Below are 15,312 nucleotides of genomic sequence, written 5' to 3' on the forward strand. Positions count from 1 at the left end.
AGATGCAGGAGGTGATTTTTGAACTTAAAAAATTGAAAAGGAGGTAAATATGAAAAAGATGGAGACACACGATCCTCAAATCTGTCTCTCTCTCATTACTAAATACTTAACTGACACAGAATAAAAAGCACTACTCAAAATGATTGATACTAGAAACTACAACAAGAAGGAATGTACCATGTTGCTGAAAGGATACAGGGAAAACTGGCTGTGGCAAATAAGCAGAGAGTCTTGCCACTGTGGCAAATAAGCAGAGAGTCTTTAGCCTTATGGACAAATACAGATCTAGATGAATACACAATAGGCTACATATGGAAAAAAAGAAAACAAAAAGGAAAAAAAAAAAAAAAGGAAAAAAAAAAAGATTTATTGGGAAAGACAAGTAAAACGAAATCAGAAAACAATAAAAGATGAGGGTAACAAGACTAAAAAACACCAACAAGATTATGCACAGAATTTTGTTTGTAATTTTGCAAATTGCAATTATCAACATTAAAGTTGAAACACTAAATATATGTTGCAAGAAAAAAAAATAAAATGAGAGAGACAGAAAGAGAATAAGCGAACCACTAAAAGGTAAGCAGGATATAAAAAGGACCACATGCAATCCAAGAAAGTAGATATAAGAGCAGGATATAAAAAGGACCACATGCAATCCAAGAAAGTAGATATAAGAACAAATATTGAGAAAGGAAGATCAAAACATTTTAGAAAATACAAATAGATATGTCTTTTAGGATCAGTAACACCTACAAATGTCTAAAAAATATGCGACCTGTGAGGTTGGTTTTACCAGGCCCGCTGGTGTACACAGCCTCATGAAGGAGGAGAGTAAGGGGAACAGGCAAGAGGCAGGGAGAATGGGAGATGCAGAGGCAGCAGATGAGCATCCCAGAAAGGTAATTACAGGAGCTGAGAGAGGGTGGGTACTGTAGAAGAAACAGAAACAGACCACCATGAGGTACTAACAAGAAAGAGCTCATTGAGTGATCAAAGGAAGGCAACGCTGCAGACAGATTGCCCACTGAGGGAGCAGAGGCTTCATCCTTCCTGCCAGGCAGCAGGAAGTCCAGCATTAGTGCAACTTCGGACTTTCTGAATTTTCGCTTTATACCCAATACCTATTCTGCTCTCTACCCTAATCCACTGCACAAAAAAAAAGCCCTTCTGTGATGACTGCTCCCCTAACCCCTCAGAAACCAAGAGGATCATGGGTCACTCAGCATCAGTGTGAGCCCAATACAGAGACTCCGCTACGCCCCGCAGGGCTGCTTTCCTGCCTCAGAACACAGAAAGAGGAAGAGAGAGAGGAGTGGATGCAGAAAACCTTTATTGTGCCCGGCACGGCAGGAGAAGTGGACAGAGAGCTGGAGCAGGAGCCAGCGGGGCTGGCTGTGGCGTGTCGGGGGGACAGAGGATCTTCTCCAGAGCGTGGCTTCTGGTTGCGCAAGCCCCAGCGGTGCAGCATTGCAGCTCGGGAGGACTTGGTCCATGGGCCCCACAGGCCTTGAAGGGTCTTGCTTCTGCTGCGGAGAGCAGGAGGGGGAAAGAGAGAGCGGGAGAGCAGAGGGCAGGCTGGGCGCAAGGCCCTGGCCATGGAGGAAGGAGGAGTAGAATAGGGCGTGAGAGGCCGAAGGGGCCGGCACAGCCAGCTGCCCAGGCCTTGGCTGGGGCTGGAGATGCTCAGCGCTCCTCAGCGCCCCGTGCCCACGAGCTCAGCCATGCGTCGCGGCAGCTGGCAGGGGGTCTGGGGCAGGACATGGCTTTAGCAGGGCCCACAGGTGTCCCACAGCTTCTTGCTGTAGCGCGGCAAGAGGTAGGGGCTGCAGGCGGGAGAAGCGTAGGGCCTGCCAAAGGTGCAGAGGCCCCCCGAGCCCTGGGTGGCCCCCGCGCCGTAGAGGCCCCCCAGCCCCAGGGAGCCCCCAAAGGCGGGTGCTCCGGAGGAGCCCACCACGGCTTGCTGGGGGAAGGAGCTGAGGATGGGGCCGGGAAAGGTGACGACAACGGGAGGCGGCTGGATGAAGGCCGTCGAGTCGGGGCACTGCCGCGCGCACAGCTCGTTGCAGCTCTCAGCGATGGGCTGGGGGACGGCGACGCTGGTTTTCGGTGGGCACAGGTCGTAGCAAGCCATCTTGCGGGATTGGACGGTGCTCTGCAAGAGGGCACAGAGTGCGATCCGAGGGAGCAGTAGACGGCAGCTGGCCAGGCTGAGGCGCAGGGGCCAGGGGCAGGGGCCAGCGGCAGGAGGAGAAGCGCTCGCAGACTTACCCTGTTCCCCAAGGAGAAGGCGGTCAGAGCAGTGCTTGCGAGAGCCCCGCGCAGGCCGAGCTTTTATCCAGGCCCCACCATTGCGCAGCGCCCGCTGGGCCAATGGGCAGAGGCGGCACTCCCTCCTGCCGAGGCCAGGCTGTCCTGCTCCTGCCCTCCCTGAGTCAGCATCCCCTGTCCGGACCAGCACAGGCCCCTTTGCTGGCTTCCCTCCCCTTTCCGCTTGGCGGGCCAAATGCGTGGTGCTGAGCAGGCAGTGCCCGAGAGGAGCGCCTTTGATTTGGCGTTTCGTCACCTCGCCCCTCTGGAGATAACAACTGCAGTGCGTACGTCATGGAGGCGCTGGCGTGTGGCTGCTCCTTGCCCAGCGCCACGACCCCGCTCTGCCCTGGGGCTCTCCACAGCGCGCACGCGGCCACCCTGAGACCAAGCCCCTGGGGAAGAGCTGCGGCACGCAGGGTGCTGGCAGCCCGCCCGTGTCACACTGCATGCCCTCTTAGGCACGCAGGGGATGAGACGGCAGCGGGGCTAATTTGCCCATTAGGTGAGGGCTGGCGAGCGTCCGAGCGGGGTAATTGCAGGGGCTGAGGGAGCGGGTGGGGGCTGGCGAGGAACCGGCGTCAGCACAACAGCCCCGTGGCGTGCAGGGAGGAGGCTGGGGCTCGGCCACCACGGGCCACGTGCCCCCAGCGCGGCCAGCTCCTCCCCGCACTCGCCAGCCCCCATAAAAGCGTGGTCCTGGGCAAGCGCTGGCATCCGCCGCTCCTGCCTGGCTCTGCACGGGAAAAGGGTGGGTGGCGGGGCCTCGTCGGGCAGGGGCCGGTGTGGGGCTCCCTGGCCACCAGAGCTCTGCCGGACGCGCTGTGGGCAGAGGGGCTCTGTGGGGGCAGACGAGGGCCGCGGGCACGCAGGGAGCAGGCATGGAGAGCCGGGGCGGGCTGAGGAGGGAGTCCCCTGGCTGTGGCACGGGCCCTGCTCTGCCAGGGCATCTCCTCACTCACAGCACCGGCCCTGGGGGCTTTGCATTGCAGGCTCAGCTCTCTCACACCAAGATGGCTTGCAACGACCTGTACCCGCCGAAAACCAGCGTCGCCGTCCCCCAGCCCATCGCTGAGAGCTGCAACGAGCTGTGCGCGCGGCAGTGCCCCGACTCGACGGCCTTCATCCAGCCGCCCCCCGTTGTCGTCACCTTCCCCGGCCCCATCCTCAGCTCCTTCCCCCAGCAAGCCGTGGTGGGCTCCTCCGGAGCACCCGCCTTTGGGGGCTCCCTGGGGCTGGGGGGCCTCTACGGCGCGGGGGCCACCCAGGGCTCGGGGGGCCTCTGCACCTTTGGCAGGCCCTACGCTTCTCCCGCCTGCAGCCCCTACCTCTTGCCGCGCTACAGCAAGAAGCTGTGGGACACCTGTGGGCCCTGCTAAGGCCACGCCCGTGCCACCTCTTCTCCTCCTCGTCCTTCCTCCTCCTCCTCTTCACAGACACGTGACTCCTCCGGTGCTGCCCCCCAGGGCCCTTTCTTGGCCCCGGGCCGGCCAGCGCCTGGCAGAAGCCTGAAGGAAGAACGCCTCTCTGGAAGCCCCAGGCACCACCGGCCTGCCTGGGCCTTGCTCGCGGCTCTGTGCTTGTGTCCTTTCCTGCCTTGACAATAAAGCAAGCCTGCATCCAATGCCTGCCTCTCCGCCTTTCCTTCCCAGGCCCCGCGGGGGCTCCAGGGCTCCCTCCGCCTGCACATGGCCCCTTCGCTCTCCCAGCCCCCCAAAGAGCCGGGGCGCCCTGGACAAAGTCCCCGGCAGCCCTGCCTCCCACACTGAGGGCTGCAGCCCATCTCCCAGGGCCCTGCCTGGAAGCAGCCTGCTCCCCGCCTCCAGCAGGGCCGCCTCCAGACGCTCCACACAAGGTCCTGAAACAGAGGGGAACCCCGAGCCAGGAGCAGCAGCACGCCAACTGCCGCCTCCACGCAGCGCCACCTGAACGAAGCTTAAGCCTTGTCCAAAACACTTCTCTGCCCAGCCCGCTCCCGGGCTTACACACTCCTGTAGCTGAAGAAAGAGCTTCTCCCAAAGAGCCAAGCCAAACTTCTCCCAGGGCACCGTTCAGCTCTGAGCTTTTCCCTCACAGCCCAGCAGTTAGCAGAGCTTATCTTTAGCAGGCAATTTCTATACAATTAGCACAGCTTGCAGTCCAACCAAACTTCTAGGAACCAGCTCGGCTTCCTTATTATCTAGCATTCTTGCATTTCCTAGACGGTTCAGTCATGCGGACCCTCTGCCAAATCCTTACTAATCACCACCACACCAGCACCACAGGCTAGAGCCAGCCTTGACCGGAAAGAACTCACTCTACTCCAAGGAAGAAGACAACGCCGCAGGCAGCCCTGAGCACCCAGGGAGCAGAGGCTTCTTCCTGCCAGCCAGCCAGCCAGCCAGCCAGCAGCAGCTCCAGCGTGAGTGCCACATGGGGCTTGCTGCCGCTTCGTTTTATAGCCAGTGTTCCCTGAGCTGTGCCACTTCCCTCTTCCTTAACGGGCGTCACCACACCCAAGGATCCAGCACGTGGGCTTTGTGCTAACACTGATGGGCTTAATCCCAGGGCCAGCAGGAGGCTTGCCTGGGAAGAGGTGTCACCTCAGCCTGGGGCCACAAAGGGGGAGACAGAAGGGGAGGGGGCGACCCATGCTCAGCGTCCTTACGTCTTACGGCTGCTGCTAACCCTATTGCCAATGAGCAGGAGCAGGGGGGAGCGCTCACGGCCCCAAGGCACGTTGCTGGCTCCTGCTCCACTGGGCGGCCACCAGCCCCACGGCCATTTCTGCAAGGCTGCCCTCCAGCAAGGGACCGGCCCTGCACTCACCGTGTGCAGCGCTCAGCCATCCCTGCTCTCCGGCCTCTTCCTCTGCGCTTCTTGCCCGAGACGGTGCCTCGCTTCTGCGGAGCAGCGCCACTTGGCAGAGCTGGTCGCGCTCCCGGGCAGAGAAGGCCAGGCAAAGCAGAACTGCCAGCACCACTCCTGCTCTCCGCCCTAATGCCCTGGGCCTCCCAGCACCAGCGTGTGCCCTCCCCCGGAGCCTCCACTACGCCCCGCAGGGCTGCTTTCCTGCCTCGGAACACAGAAAGAGGAAGAGAGAGAGGAGAGGATGCAGGAAACCTTTATTGTGCCCGGCACGGCAGGAGAAGTGGACAGAGAGCTGGAGCAGGAGCCAGCGGGGCTGGCTGTGGCGTGTCGGGGGGACAGAGGATCTTCTCCAGAGCGTGGCTTCTGGTTGCGCAAGCTCCGGCGGTGCGGCACTGCAGCTCGGGAGGACTTGGTCCATGGGCCCCACAGGCCTTGAAGGGTCTTGCTTCTGCTGCGGAGAGCAGGAGGGGGGAAGAGAGAGCGGGAGAGCAGAGGGCAGGCTGGGCGCAAGGCCCTGGCCATGGAGGAAGGAGGAGTAGAATAGGGCGCGAGAGGCCGAAGGGGCCGGCACAGCCAGCTGCCCAGGCCTTGGCTGGGGCTGGAGATGCTCAGCGCTCCTCAGCGCCCCGTGCCCACGAGCTCAGCCATGCGTCGCGGCAGCTGGCAGGGGGTCTGGGGCAGGACATGGCTTTAGCAGGGCCCACAGGTGTCCCACAGCTTCTTGCTGTAGCGCGGCAAGAGGTAGGGGCTGCAGGCGGGAGAAGCGTAGGGCCTGCCAAAGGTGCAGAGGCCCCCCGAGCCCTGGGTGGCCCCCGCGCCGTAGAGGCCCCCCAGCCCCAGGGAGCCCCCAAAGGCGGGTGCTCCGGAGGAGCCCACCACGGCTTGCTGGGGGAAGGAGCTGAGGATGGGGCCGGGAAAGGTGACGACAACGGGAGGCGGCTGGATGAAGGCCGTCGAGTCGGGGCACTGCCGCGCGCACAGCTCGTTGCAGCTCTCAGCGATGGGCTGGGGGACGGCGACGCTGGTTTTCGGTGGGCACAGGTCGTAGCAAGCCATCTTGCGGGATTGGACGGTGCTCTGCAAGAGGGCACAGAGTGCGATACGTGGGAGCAGTAGACGGCAGCTGGCCAGGCTGAGGCGCAGGGGCCAGGGGCAGGGGCCAGCGGCAGGAGGAGAAGCGCTCGCAGACTTACCCTGTTCCCCAAGGAGAAGGCGGTCAGAGCAGTGCTTGCGAGAGCCCCGCGCAGGCCGAGCTTTTATCCAGGCCCCACCATTGCGCAGCGCCCGCTGGGCCAATGGGCAGAGGCGGCACTCCCTCCTGCCGAGGCCAGGCTGTCCTGCTCCTGCCCTCCCTGAGTCAGCATCCCCTGTCCGGACCAGCACAGGCCCCTTTGCTGGCTTCCCTCCCCTTTCCGCTTGGCGGGCCAAATGCGTGGTGCTGAGCAGGCAGTGCCCGAGAGGAGCGCCTTTGATTTGGCGTTTCGTCACCTCGCCCCTCTGGAGATAACAACTGCAGTGCGTACGTCATGGAGGCGCTGGCGTGTGGCTGCTCCTTGCCCAGCGCCACGACCCCGCTCTGCCCTGGGGCTCTCCACAGCGCGCACGCGGCCACCCTGAGACCAAGCCCCTGGGGAAGAGCTGCGGCACGCAGGGTGCTGGCAGCCCGCCCGTGTCACACTGCATGCCCTCTTAGGCACGCAGGGGATGAGACGGCAGCGGGGCTAATTTGCCCATTAGGTGAGGGCTGGCGAGCGTCCGAGCGGGGTAATTGCAGGGGCTGAGGGAGCGGGTGGGGGCTGGCGAGGAACCGGCGTCAGCACAACAGCCCCGTGGCGTGCAGGGAGGAGGCTGGGGCTCGGCCACCACGGGCCACGTGCCCCCAGCGCGGCCAGCTCCTCCCCGCACTCGCCAGCCCCCATAAAAGCGTGGTCCTGGGCAAGCGCTGGCATCCGCCGCTCCTGCCTGGCTCTGCACGGGAAAAGGGTGGGTGGCGGGGCCTCGTCGGGCAGGGGCCGGTGTGGGGCTCCCTGGCCACCAGAGCTCTGCCGGACGCGCTGTGGGCAGAGGGGCTCTGTGGGGGCAGGCGAGGGCTGCGGGCACGCAGGGAGCATGCGTGGAGAGCCAGGGCGGGCTGAGGAGGGAGTCCCCTGGCTGTGGCACGGGCCCTGCTCTGCCAGGGCATCTCCTCACTCACAGCACCGGCCCTGGGGGCTTTGCATTGCAGGCTCAGCTCTCTCACACCAAGATGGCTTGCAACGACCTGTACCCGCCGAAAACCAGCGTCGCCGTCCCCCAGCCCATCGCTGAGAGCTGCAACGAGCTGTGCGCGCGGCAGTGCCCCGACTCGACGGCCTTCATCCAGCCGCCCCCCGTTGTCATCACCTTCCCCGGCCCCATCCTCAGCTCCTTCCCCCAGCAAGCCGTGGTGGGCTCCTCCGGAGCACCCGCCTTTGGGGGCTCCCTGGGGCTGGGGGGCCTCTACGGCGCGGGGGCCACCCAGGGCTCGGGGGGCCTCTGCACCTTTGGCAGGCCCTACGCTTCTCCCGCCTGCAGCCCCTACCTCTTGCCGCGCTACAGCAAGAAGCTGTGGGACACCTGTGGGCCCTGCTAAAGCCACGCCCGTGCCACCTCTTCTCCTCCTCGTCCTTCCTCCTCCTCCTCTTCACAGACACGTGACTCCTCCGGTGCTGCCCCCCAGGGCCCTTTCTTGGCCCCGGGCCGGCCAGCGCCTGGCAGAAGCCTGAAGGAAGAACGCCTCTCTGGAAGCCCCAGGCACCACCGGCCTGCCTGGGCCTTGCTCGCGGCTCTGTGCTTGTGTCCTTTCCTGCCTTGACAATAAAGCAAGCCTGCATCCAATGCCTGCCTCTCCGCCTTTCCTTCCCAGGCCCCGCGGGGGCTCCAGGGCTCCCTCCGCCTGCACATGGCCCCTTCGCTCTCCCAGCCCCCCAAAGAGCCGGGGCGCCCTGGACAAAGTCCCCGGCAGCCCTGCCTCCCACACTGAGGGCTGCAGCCCATCTCCCAGGGCCCTGCCTGGAAGCAGCCTGCTCCCCGCCTCCAGCAGGGCCGCCTCCAGACGCTCCACACAAGGTCCTGAAACAGAGGGGAACCCCGAGCCAGGAGCAGCAGCACGCCAACTGCCGCCTCCACGCAGCGCCACCTGAACGAAGCTTAAGCCTTGTCCAAAACACTTCTCTGCCCAGCCCGCTCCCGGGCTTACACACTCCTGTAGCTGAAGAAAGAGCTTCTCCCAAAGAGCCAAGCCAAACTTCTCCCAGGGCACCGTTCAGCTCTGAGCTTTTCCCTCACAGCCCAGCAGTTAGCAGAGCTTATCTTTAGCAGGCAATTTCTATACAATTAGCACAGCTTGCAGTCCAACCAAACTTCTAGGAACCAGCTCGGCTTCCTTATTATCTAGCATTCTTGCATTTCCTAGACGGTTCAGTCATGCGGACCCTCTGCCAAATCCTTACTAATCACCACCACACCAGCACCACAGGCTAGAGCCAGCCTTGACCGGAAAGAACTCACTCTACTCCAAGGAAGAAGACAACGCCGCAGGCAGCCCTGAGCACCCAGGGAGCAGAGGCTTCTTCCTGCCAGCCAGCCAGCCAGCCAGCCAGCAGCAGCTCCAGCGTGAGTGCCACATGGGGCTTGCTGCCGCTTCGTTTTATAGCCAGTGTTCCCTGAGCTGTGCCACTTCCCTCTTCCTTAACGGGCGTCACCACACCCAAGGATCCAGCACGTGGGCTTTGTGCTAACACTGATGGGCTTAATCCCAGGGCCAGCAGGAGGCTTGCCTGGGAAGAGGTGTCACCTCAGCCTGGGGCCACAAAGGGGGAGACAGAAGGGGAGGGGGCGACCCATGCTCAGCGTCCTTACGTCTTACGGCTGCTGCTAACCCTATTGCCAATGAGCAGGAGCAGGGGGGAGCGCTCACGGCCCCAAGGCACGTTGCTGGCTCCTGCTCCACTGGGCGGCCACCAGCCCCACGGCCATTTCTGCAAGGCTGCCCTCCAGCAAGGGACCGGCCCTGCACTCACCGTGTGCAGCGCTCAGCCATCCCTGCTCTCCGGCCTCTTCCTCTGCGCTTCTTGCCCGAGACGGTGCCTCGCTTCTGCGGAGCAGCGCCACTTGGCAGAGCTGGTCGCGCTCCCGGGCGGAGAAGGCCAGGCAAAGCAGAACTGCCAGCACCTCTCCTGCTCTCTGCCCTAATGCCCTGGGCCTCCCAGCACCAGCGAGTGCCCTCCCCCGGAGCCTCCACTACGTCCCGCAGGGCTGCTTTCCTGCCTCGGAACACAGAAAGAGGAAGAGAGAGAGGAGTGGATGCAGGAAACCTTTATTGTGCCCGGCACGGCAGGAGAAGTGGACAGAGAGCTGGAGCAGGAGCCAGCGGGGCTGGCTGTGGCGTGTCGGGGGGACAGAGGATCTTCTCCAGAGCGTGGCTTCTGGTTGCGCAAGCTCCGGCGGTGCGGCACTGCAGCTCGGGAGGACTTGGTCCATGGGCCCCACAGGCCTTGAAGGGTCTTGCTTCTGCTGCGGAGAGCAGGAGGGGGGAAGAGAGAGCGGGAGAGCAGAGGGCAGGCTGGGCGCAAGGCCCTGGCCATGGAGGAAGGAGGAGTAGAATAGGGCACGAGAGGCCGAAGGGGCCGGCACAGCCAGCTGCCCAGGCCTTGGCTGGGGCTGGAGATGCTCAGCGCTCCTCAGCGCCCCGTGCCCACGAGCTCAGCCATGCGTCGCGGCAGCTGGCAGGGGGTCTGGGGCAGGACATGGCTTTAGCAGGGCCCACAGGTGTCCCACAGCTTCTTGCTGTAGCGCGGCAAGAGGTAGGGGCTGCAGGCGGGAGAAGCGTAGGGCCTGCCAAAGGTGCAGAGGCCCCCCGAGCCCTGGGTGGCCCCCGCGCCGTAGAGGCCCCCCAGCCCCAGGGAGCCCCCAAAGGCGGGTGCTCCGGAGGAGCCCACCACGGCTTGCTGGGGGAAGGAGCTGAGGATGGGGCCGGGAAAGGTGACGACAACGGGAGGCGGCTGGATGAAGGCCGTCGAGTCGGGGCACTGCCGCGCGCACAGCTCGTTGCAGCTCTCAGCGATGGGCTGGGGGACGGCGACGCTGGTTTTCGGTGGGCACAGGTCGTAGCAAGCCATCTTGCGGGATTGGACGGTGCTCTGCAAGAGGGCACAGAGTGCGATACGAGGGAGCAGTAGACGGCAGCTGGCCAGGCTGAGGCGCAGGGGCCAGGGGCAGGGGCCAGTGGCAGGAGGAGAAGCGCTCGCAGACTTACCCTGTTCCCCAAGGAGAAGGCGGTCAGAGCAGTGCTTGCGAGAGCCCCGCGCAGGCCGAGCTTTTATCCAGGCCCCACCATTGCGCAGCGCCCGCTGGGCCAATGGGCAGAGGCGGCACTCCCTCCTGCCGAGGCCAGGCTGTCCTGCTCCTGCCCTCCCTGAGTCAGCATCCCCTGTCCGGACCAGCACAGGCCCCTTTGCTGGCTTCCCTCCCCTTTCCGCTTGGCGGGCCAAATGCGTGGTGCTGAGCAGGCAGTGCCCGAGAGGAGCGCCTTTGATTTGGCGTTTCGTCACCTCGCCCCTCTGGAGATAACAACTGCAGTGCGTACGTCATGGAGGCGCTGGCGTGTGGCTGCTCCTTGCCCAGCGCCACGACCCCGCTCTGCCCTGGGGCTCTCCACAGCGCGCACACGGCCACCCTGAGACCAAGCCCCTGGGGAAGAGCTGCGGCACGCAGGGTGCTGGCAGCCCGCCCGTGTCACACTGCATGCCCTCTTAGGCACGCAGGGGATGAGACGGCAGCGGGGCTAATTTGCCCATTAGGTGAGGGCTGGCGAGCGTCCGAGCGGGGTAATTGCAGGGGCTGAGGGAGCGGGTGGGGGCTGGCGAGGAACCGGCGTCAGCACAACAGCCCCGTGGCGTGCAGGGAGGAGGCTGGGGCTCGGCCACCACGGGCCACGTGCCCCCAGCGCGGCCAGCTCCTCCCCGCACTCGCCAGCCCCCATAAAAGCGTGGTCCTGGGCAAGCGCTGGCATCCGCCGCTCCTGCCTGGCTCTGCACGGGAAAAGGGTGGGTGGCGAGGCCTTGTCGGGCAGGGGCCGGTGTGGGGCTCCCTGGCCACCAGAGCTCTGCCGGACGCGCTGTGGGCAGAGGGGCTCTGTGGGGGCAGGCGAGGGCCGCGGGCACGCAGGGAGCAGGCATGGAGAGCCGGGGCGGGCTGAGGAGGGAGTCCTCTGGCTGTGGCACGGGCCCTGCTCTGCCAGGGCATCTCCTCACTCACAGCACCGGCCCTGGGGGCTTTTCATTGCAGGCTCAGCTCTCTCACACCAAGATGGCTTGCAACGACCTGTACCCGCCGAAAACCAGCGTCGCCGTCCCCCAGCCCATCGCTGAGAGCTGCAACGAGCTGTGCGCGCGGCAGTGCCCCGACTCGACGGCCTTCATCCAGCCGCCCCCCGTTGTCGTCACCTTCCCCGGCCCCATCCTCAGCTCCTTCCCCCAGCAAGCCGTGGTGGGCTCCTCCGGAGCACCCGCCTTTGGGGGCTCCCTGGGGCTGGGGGGCCTCTACGGCGCGGGGGCCACCCAGGGCTCGGGGGGCCTCTGCACCTTTGGCAGGCCCTACGCTTCTCCCGCCTGCAGCCCCTACCTCTTGCCGCGCTACAGCAAGAAGCTGTGGGACACCTGTGGGCCCTGCTAAAGCCACGCCCGTGCCACCTCTTCTCCTCCTCGTCCTTCCTCCTCCTCCTCTTCACAGACACGTGACTCCTCCGGTGCTGCCCCCCAGGGCCCTTTCTTGGCCCCGGGCCGGCCAGCGCCTGGCAGAAGCCTGAAGGAAGAACGCCTCTCTGGAAGCCCCAGGCACCACCGGCCTGCCTGGGCCTTGCTCGCGGCTCTGTGCTTGTGTCCTTTCCTGCCTTGACAATAAAGCAAGCCTGCATCCAATGCCTGCCTCTCCGCCTTTCCTTCCCAGGCCCCGCGGGGGCTCCAGGGCTCCCTCCGCCTGCACATGGCCCCTTCGCTCTCCCAGCCCCCCAAAGAGCCGGGGCGCCCTGGACAAAGTCCCTGGCAGCCCTGCCTCCCACACTGAGGGCTGCAGCCCATCTCCCAGGGCCCTGCCTGGAAGCAGCCTGCTCCCCGCCTCCAGCAGGGCCGCCTCCAGACGCTCCACACAAGGTCCTGAAACAGAGGGGAACCCCGAGCCAGGAGCAGCAGCACGCCAACTGCCGCCTCCACGCAGCGCCACCTGAACGAAGCTTAAGCCTTGTCCAAAACACTTCTCTGCCCAGCCCGCTCCCGGGCTTACACACTCCTGTAGCTGAAGAAAGAGCTTCTCCCAAAGAGCCAAGCCAAACTTCTCCCAGGGCACCGTTCAGCTCTGAGCTTTTCCCTCACAGCCCAGCAGTTAGCAGAGCTTATCTTTAGCAGGCAATTTCTATACAATTAGCACAGCTTGCAGTCCAACCAAACTTCTAGGAACCAGCTCGGCTTCCTTATTATCTAGCATTCTTGCATTTCCTAGACGGTTCAGTCATGCGGACCCTCTGCCAAATCCTTACTAATCACCACCACACCAGCACCACAGGCTAGAGCCAGCCTTGACCGGAAAGAACTCACTCTACTCCAAGGAAGAAGACAACGCCGCAGGCAGCCCTGAGCACCCAGGGAGCAGAGGCTTCTTCCTGCCAGCCAGCCAGCCAGCCAGCCAGCAGCAGCTCCAGCGTGAGTGCCACATGGGGCTTGCTGCCGCTTCGTTTTATAGCCAGTGTTCCCTGAGCTGTGCCACTTCCCTCTTCCTTAACGGGCGTCACCACACCCAAGGATCCAGCACGTGGGCTTTGTGCTAACACTGATGGGCTTAATCCCAGGGCCAGCAGGAGGCTTGCCTGGGAAGAGGTGTCACCTCAGCCTGGGGCCACAAAGGGGGAGACAGAAGGGGAGGGGGCGACCCATGCTCAGCGTCCTTACGTCTTACGGCTGCTGCTAACCCTATTGCCAATGAGCAGGAGCAGGGGGGAGCGCTCACGGCCCCAAGGCACGTTGCTGGCTCCTGCTCCACTGGGCGGCCACCAGCCCCACGGCCATTTCTGCAAGGCTGCCCTCCAGCAAGGGACCGGCCCTGCACTCACCGTGTGCAGCGCTCAGCCATCCCTGCTCTCCGGCCTCTTCCTCTGCGCTTCTTGCCCGAGACGGTGCCTCGCTTCTGCGGAGCAGCGCCACTTGGCAGAGCTGGTCGCGCTCCCGGGCGGAGAAGGCCAGGCAAAGCAGAACTGCCAGCACCTCTCCTGCTCTCTGCCCTAATGCCCTGGGCCTCCCAGCACCAGCGAGTGCCCTCCCCCGGAGCCTCCACTACGCCCCGCAGGGCTGCTTTCCTGCCTCAGAACACAGAAAGAGGAAGAGAGAGAGGAGTGGATGCAGGAAACCTTTATTGTGCCCGGCACGGCAGGAGAAGTGGACAGAGAGCTGGAGCAGGAGCCAGCGGGGCTGGCTGTGGCGTGTCGGGGGGACAGAGGATCTTCTCCAGAGCGTGGCTTCTGGTTGCGCAAGCTCCGGCGGTGCGGCACTGCAGCTCGGGAGGACTTGGTCCATGGGCCCCACAGGCCTTGAAGGGTCTTGCTTCTGCTGCGGAGAGCAGGAGGGGGGAAGAGAGAGCGGGAGAGCAGAGGGCAGGCTGGGCGCAAGGCCCTGGCCATGGAGGAAGGAGGAGTAGAATAGGGCGCGAGAGGCCGAAGGGGCCGGCACAGCCAGCTGCCCAGGCCTTGGCTGGGGCTGGAGATGCTCAGCGCTCCTCAGCGCCCCGTGCCCACGAGCTCAGCCATGCGTCGCGGCAGCTGGCATGGGGTCTGGGGCAGGACATGGCTTTAGCAGGGCCCACAGGTGTCCCACAGCTTCTTGCTGTAGCGCGGCAAGAGGTAGGGGCTGCAGGCGGGAGAAGCGTAGGGCCTGCCAAAGGTGCAGAGGCCCCCCGAGCCCTGGGTGGCCCCCGCGCCGTAGAGGCCCCCCAGCCCCAGGGAGCCCCCAAAGGCGGGTGCTCCGGAGGAGCCCACCACGGCTTGCTGGGGGAAGGAGCTGAGGATGGGGCCGGGAAAGGTGACGACAACGGGAGGCGGCTGGATGAAGGCCGTCGAGTCGGGGCACTGCCGCGCGCACAGCTCGTTGCAGCTCTCAGCGATGGGCTGGGGGACGGCGACGCTGGTTTTCGGTGGGCACAGGTCGTAGCAAGCCATCTTGCGGGATTGGACGGTGCTCTGCAAGAGGGCACAGAGTGCGATACGAGGGAGCAGTAGACGGCAGCTGGCCAGGCTGAGGCGCAGGGGCCAGGGGCAGGGGCCAGTGGCAGGAGGAGAAGCGCTCGCAGACTTACCCTGTTCCCCAAGGAGAAGGCGGTCAGAGCAGTGCTTGCGAGAGCCCCGCGCAGGCCGAGCTTTTATCCAGGCCCCACCATTGCGCAGCGCCCGCTGGGCCAATGGGCAGAGGCGGCACTCCCTCCTGCCGAGGCCAGGCTGTCCTGCTCCTGCCCTCCCTGAGTCAGCATCCCCTGTCCGGACCAGCACAGGCCCCTTTGCTGGCTTCCCTCCCCTTTCCGCTTGGCGGGCCAAATGCGTGGTGCTGAGCAGGCAGTGCCCGAGAGGAGCGCCTTTGATTTGGCGTTTCGTCACCTCGCCCCTCTGGAGATAACAACTGCAGTGCGTACGTCATGGAGGCGCTGGCGTGTGGCTGCTCCTTGCCCAGCGCCACGACCCCGCTCTGCCCTGGGGCTCTCCACAGCGCGCACGCGGCCACCCTGAGACCAAGCCCCTGGGGAAGAGCTGCGGCACGCAGGGTGCTGGCAGCCCGCCCGTGTCACACTGCATGCCCTCTTAGGCACGCAGGGGATGAGACGGCAGCGGGGCTAATTTGCCCATTAGGTGAGGGCTGGCGAGCGTCCGAGCGGGGTAATTGCAGGGGCTGAGGGAGCGGGTGGGGGCTGGCGAGGAACCGGCGTCAGCACAACAGCCCCGTGGCGTGCAGGGAGGAGGCTGGGGCTCGGCCACCACGGGCCACGTGCCCCCAGCGCGGCCAGCTCCTCCCCGCACTCGCCAGCCCCCATAAAAGCGTGGTCCTGGGCAAGCGCTGGCATCCGCCGCTCCTGCCTGGCTCTGCACGGGAAAAGGGTGGGTGG

The 15,312-nt window shown here is 64.2% G+C and overlaps 8 protein-coding genes across 8 annotated transcripts in view; 4 read left to right on the top strand and 4 right to left on the bottom strand.

The window, feature by feature from the left end:
- The window catches only part of LOC311219722 (scale keratin-like), a gene marked incomplete at both ends in the record, with an annotated part of 123,165 nt that overhangs the window by 12,560 nt on the left and 95,293 nt on the right, over positions 1-15,312 (top strand). The window lies entirely within an intron of this gene.
- Positions 1,766-2,157, bottom strand: LOC311219793 (feather keratin 4-like; the record flags this gene model as incomplete). Its single annotated transcript, XM_084303075.1, has 1 exon — positions 1,766-2,157. Exon 1 carries the CDS (start codon positions 2,129-2,131, stop codon positions 1,766-1,768), a length of 366 nt encoding a protein of 121 aa, XP_084159201.1. The 5' UTR covers positions 2,132-2,157.
- Positions 3,312-3,686, top strand: LOC311219811 (feather keratin 4-like; the record flags this gene model as incomplete). Its single annotated transcript, XM_084303092.1, has 1 exon — positions 3,312-3,686. The coding sequence occupies exon 1, from the start codon at positions 3,321-3,323 to the stop codon at positions 3,684-3,686; it is 366 nt and encodes a 121-aa protein (XP_084159218.1). The 5' UTR covers positions 3,312-3,320.
- On the bottom strand, positions 5,848-6,239 carry LOC311219801 (feather keratin 4-like; the record flags this gene model as incomplete). The annotated part of the gene is made up of 1 exon (XM_084303083.1): positions 5,848-6,239. Exon 1 carries the CDS (start codon positions 6,211-6,213, stop codon positions 5,848-5,850), a length of 366 nt encoding a protein of 121 aa, XP_084159209.1. The 5' UTR covers positions 6,214-6,239.
- LOC311219812 (feather keratin 4-like) lies at positions 7,394-7,768 on the top strand (the record flags this gene model as incomplete). Its single annotated transcript, XM_084303093.1, has 1 exon — positions 7,394-7,768. Exon 1 carries the CDS (start codon positions 7,403-7,405, stop codon positions 7,766-7,768), a length of 366 nt encoding a protein of 121 aa, XP_084159219.1. The 5' UTR covers positions 7,394-7,402.
- Positions 9,930-10,321, bottom strand: LOC311219797 (feather keratin 4-like; the record flags this gene model as incomplete). Its single annotated transcript, XM_084303079.1, has 1 exon — positions 9,930-10,321. Exon 1 carries the CDS (start codon positions 10,293-10,295, stop codon positions 9,930-9,932), a length of 366 nt encoding a protein of 121 aa, XP_084159205.1. The 5' UTR covers positions 10,296-10,321.
- On the top strand, positions 11,476-11,850 carry LOC311219815 (feather keratin 4-like; the record flags this gene model as incomplete). The annotated part of the gene is made up of 1 exon (XM_084303095.1): positions 11,476-11,850. The coding sequence occupies exon 1, from the start codon at positions 11,485-11,487 to the stop codon at positions 11,848-11,850; it is 366 nt and encodes a 121-aa protein (XP_084159221.1). The 5' UTR covers positions 11,476-11,484.
- Positions 14,012-14,403, bottom strand: LOC311219804 (feather keratin 4-like; the record flags this gene model as incomplete). The annotated part of the gene is made up of 1 exon (XM_084303086.1): positions 14,012-14,403. The coding sequence occupies exon 1, from the start codon at positions 14,375-14,377 to the stop codon at positions 14,012-14,014; it is 366 nt and encodes a 121-aa protein (XP_084159212.1). The 5' UTR covers positions 14,378-14,403.

Source organism: Netta rufina (assembly GCF_964035555.1).
Source record: "Netta rufina genome assembly, chromosome: 29".
NCBI lineage: Eukaryota > Metazoa > Chordata > Aves > Anseriformes > Anatidae > Netta > Netta rufina.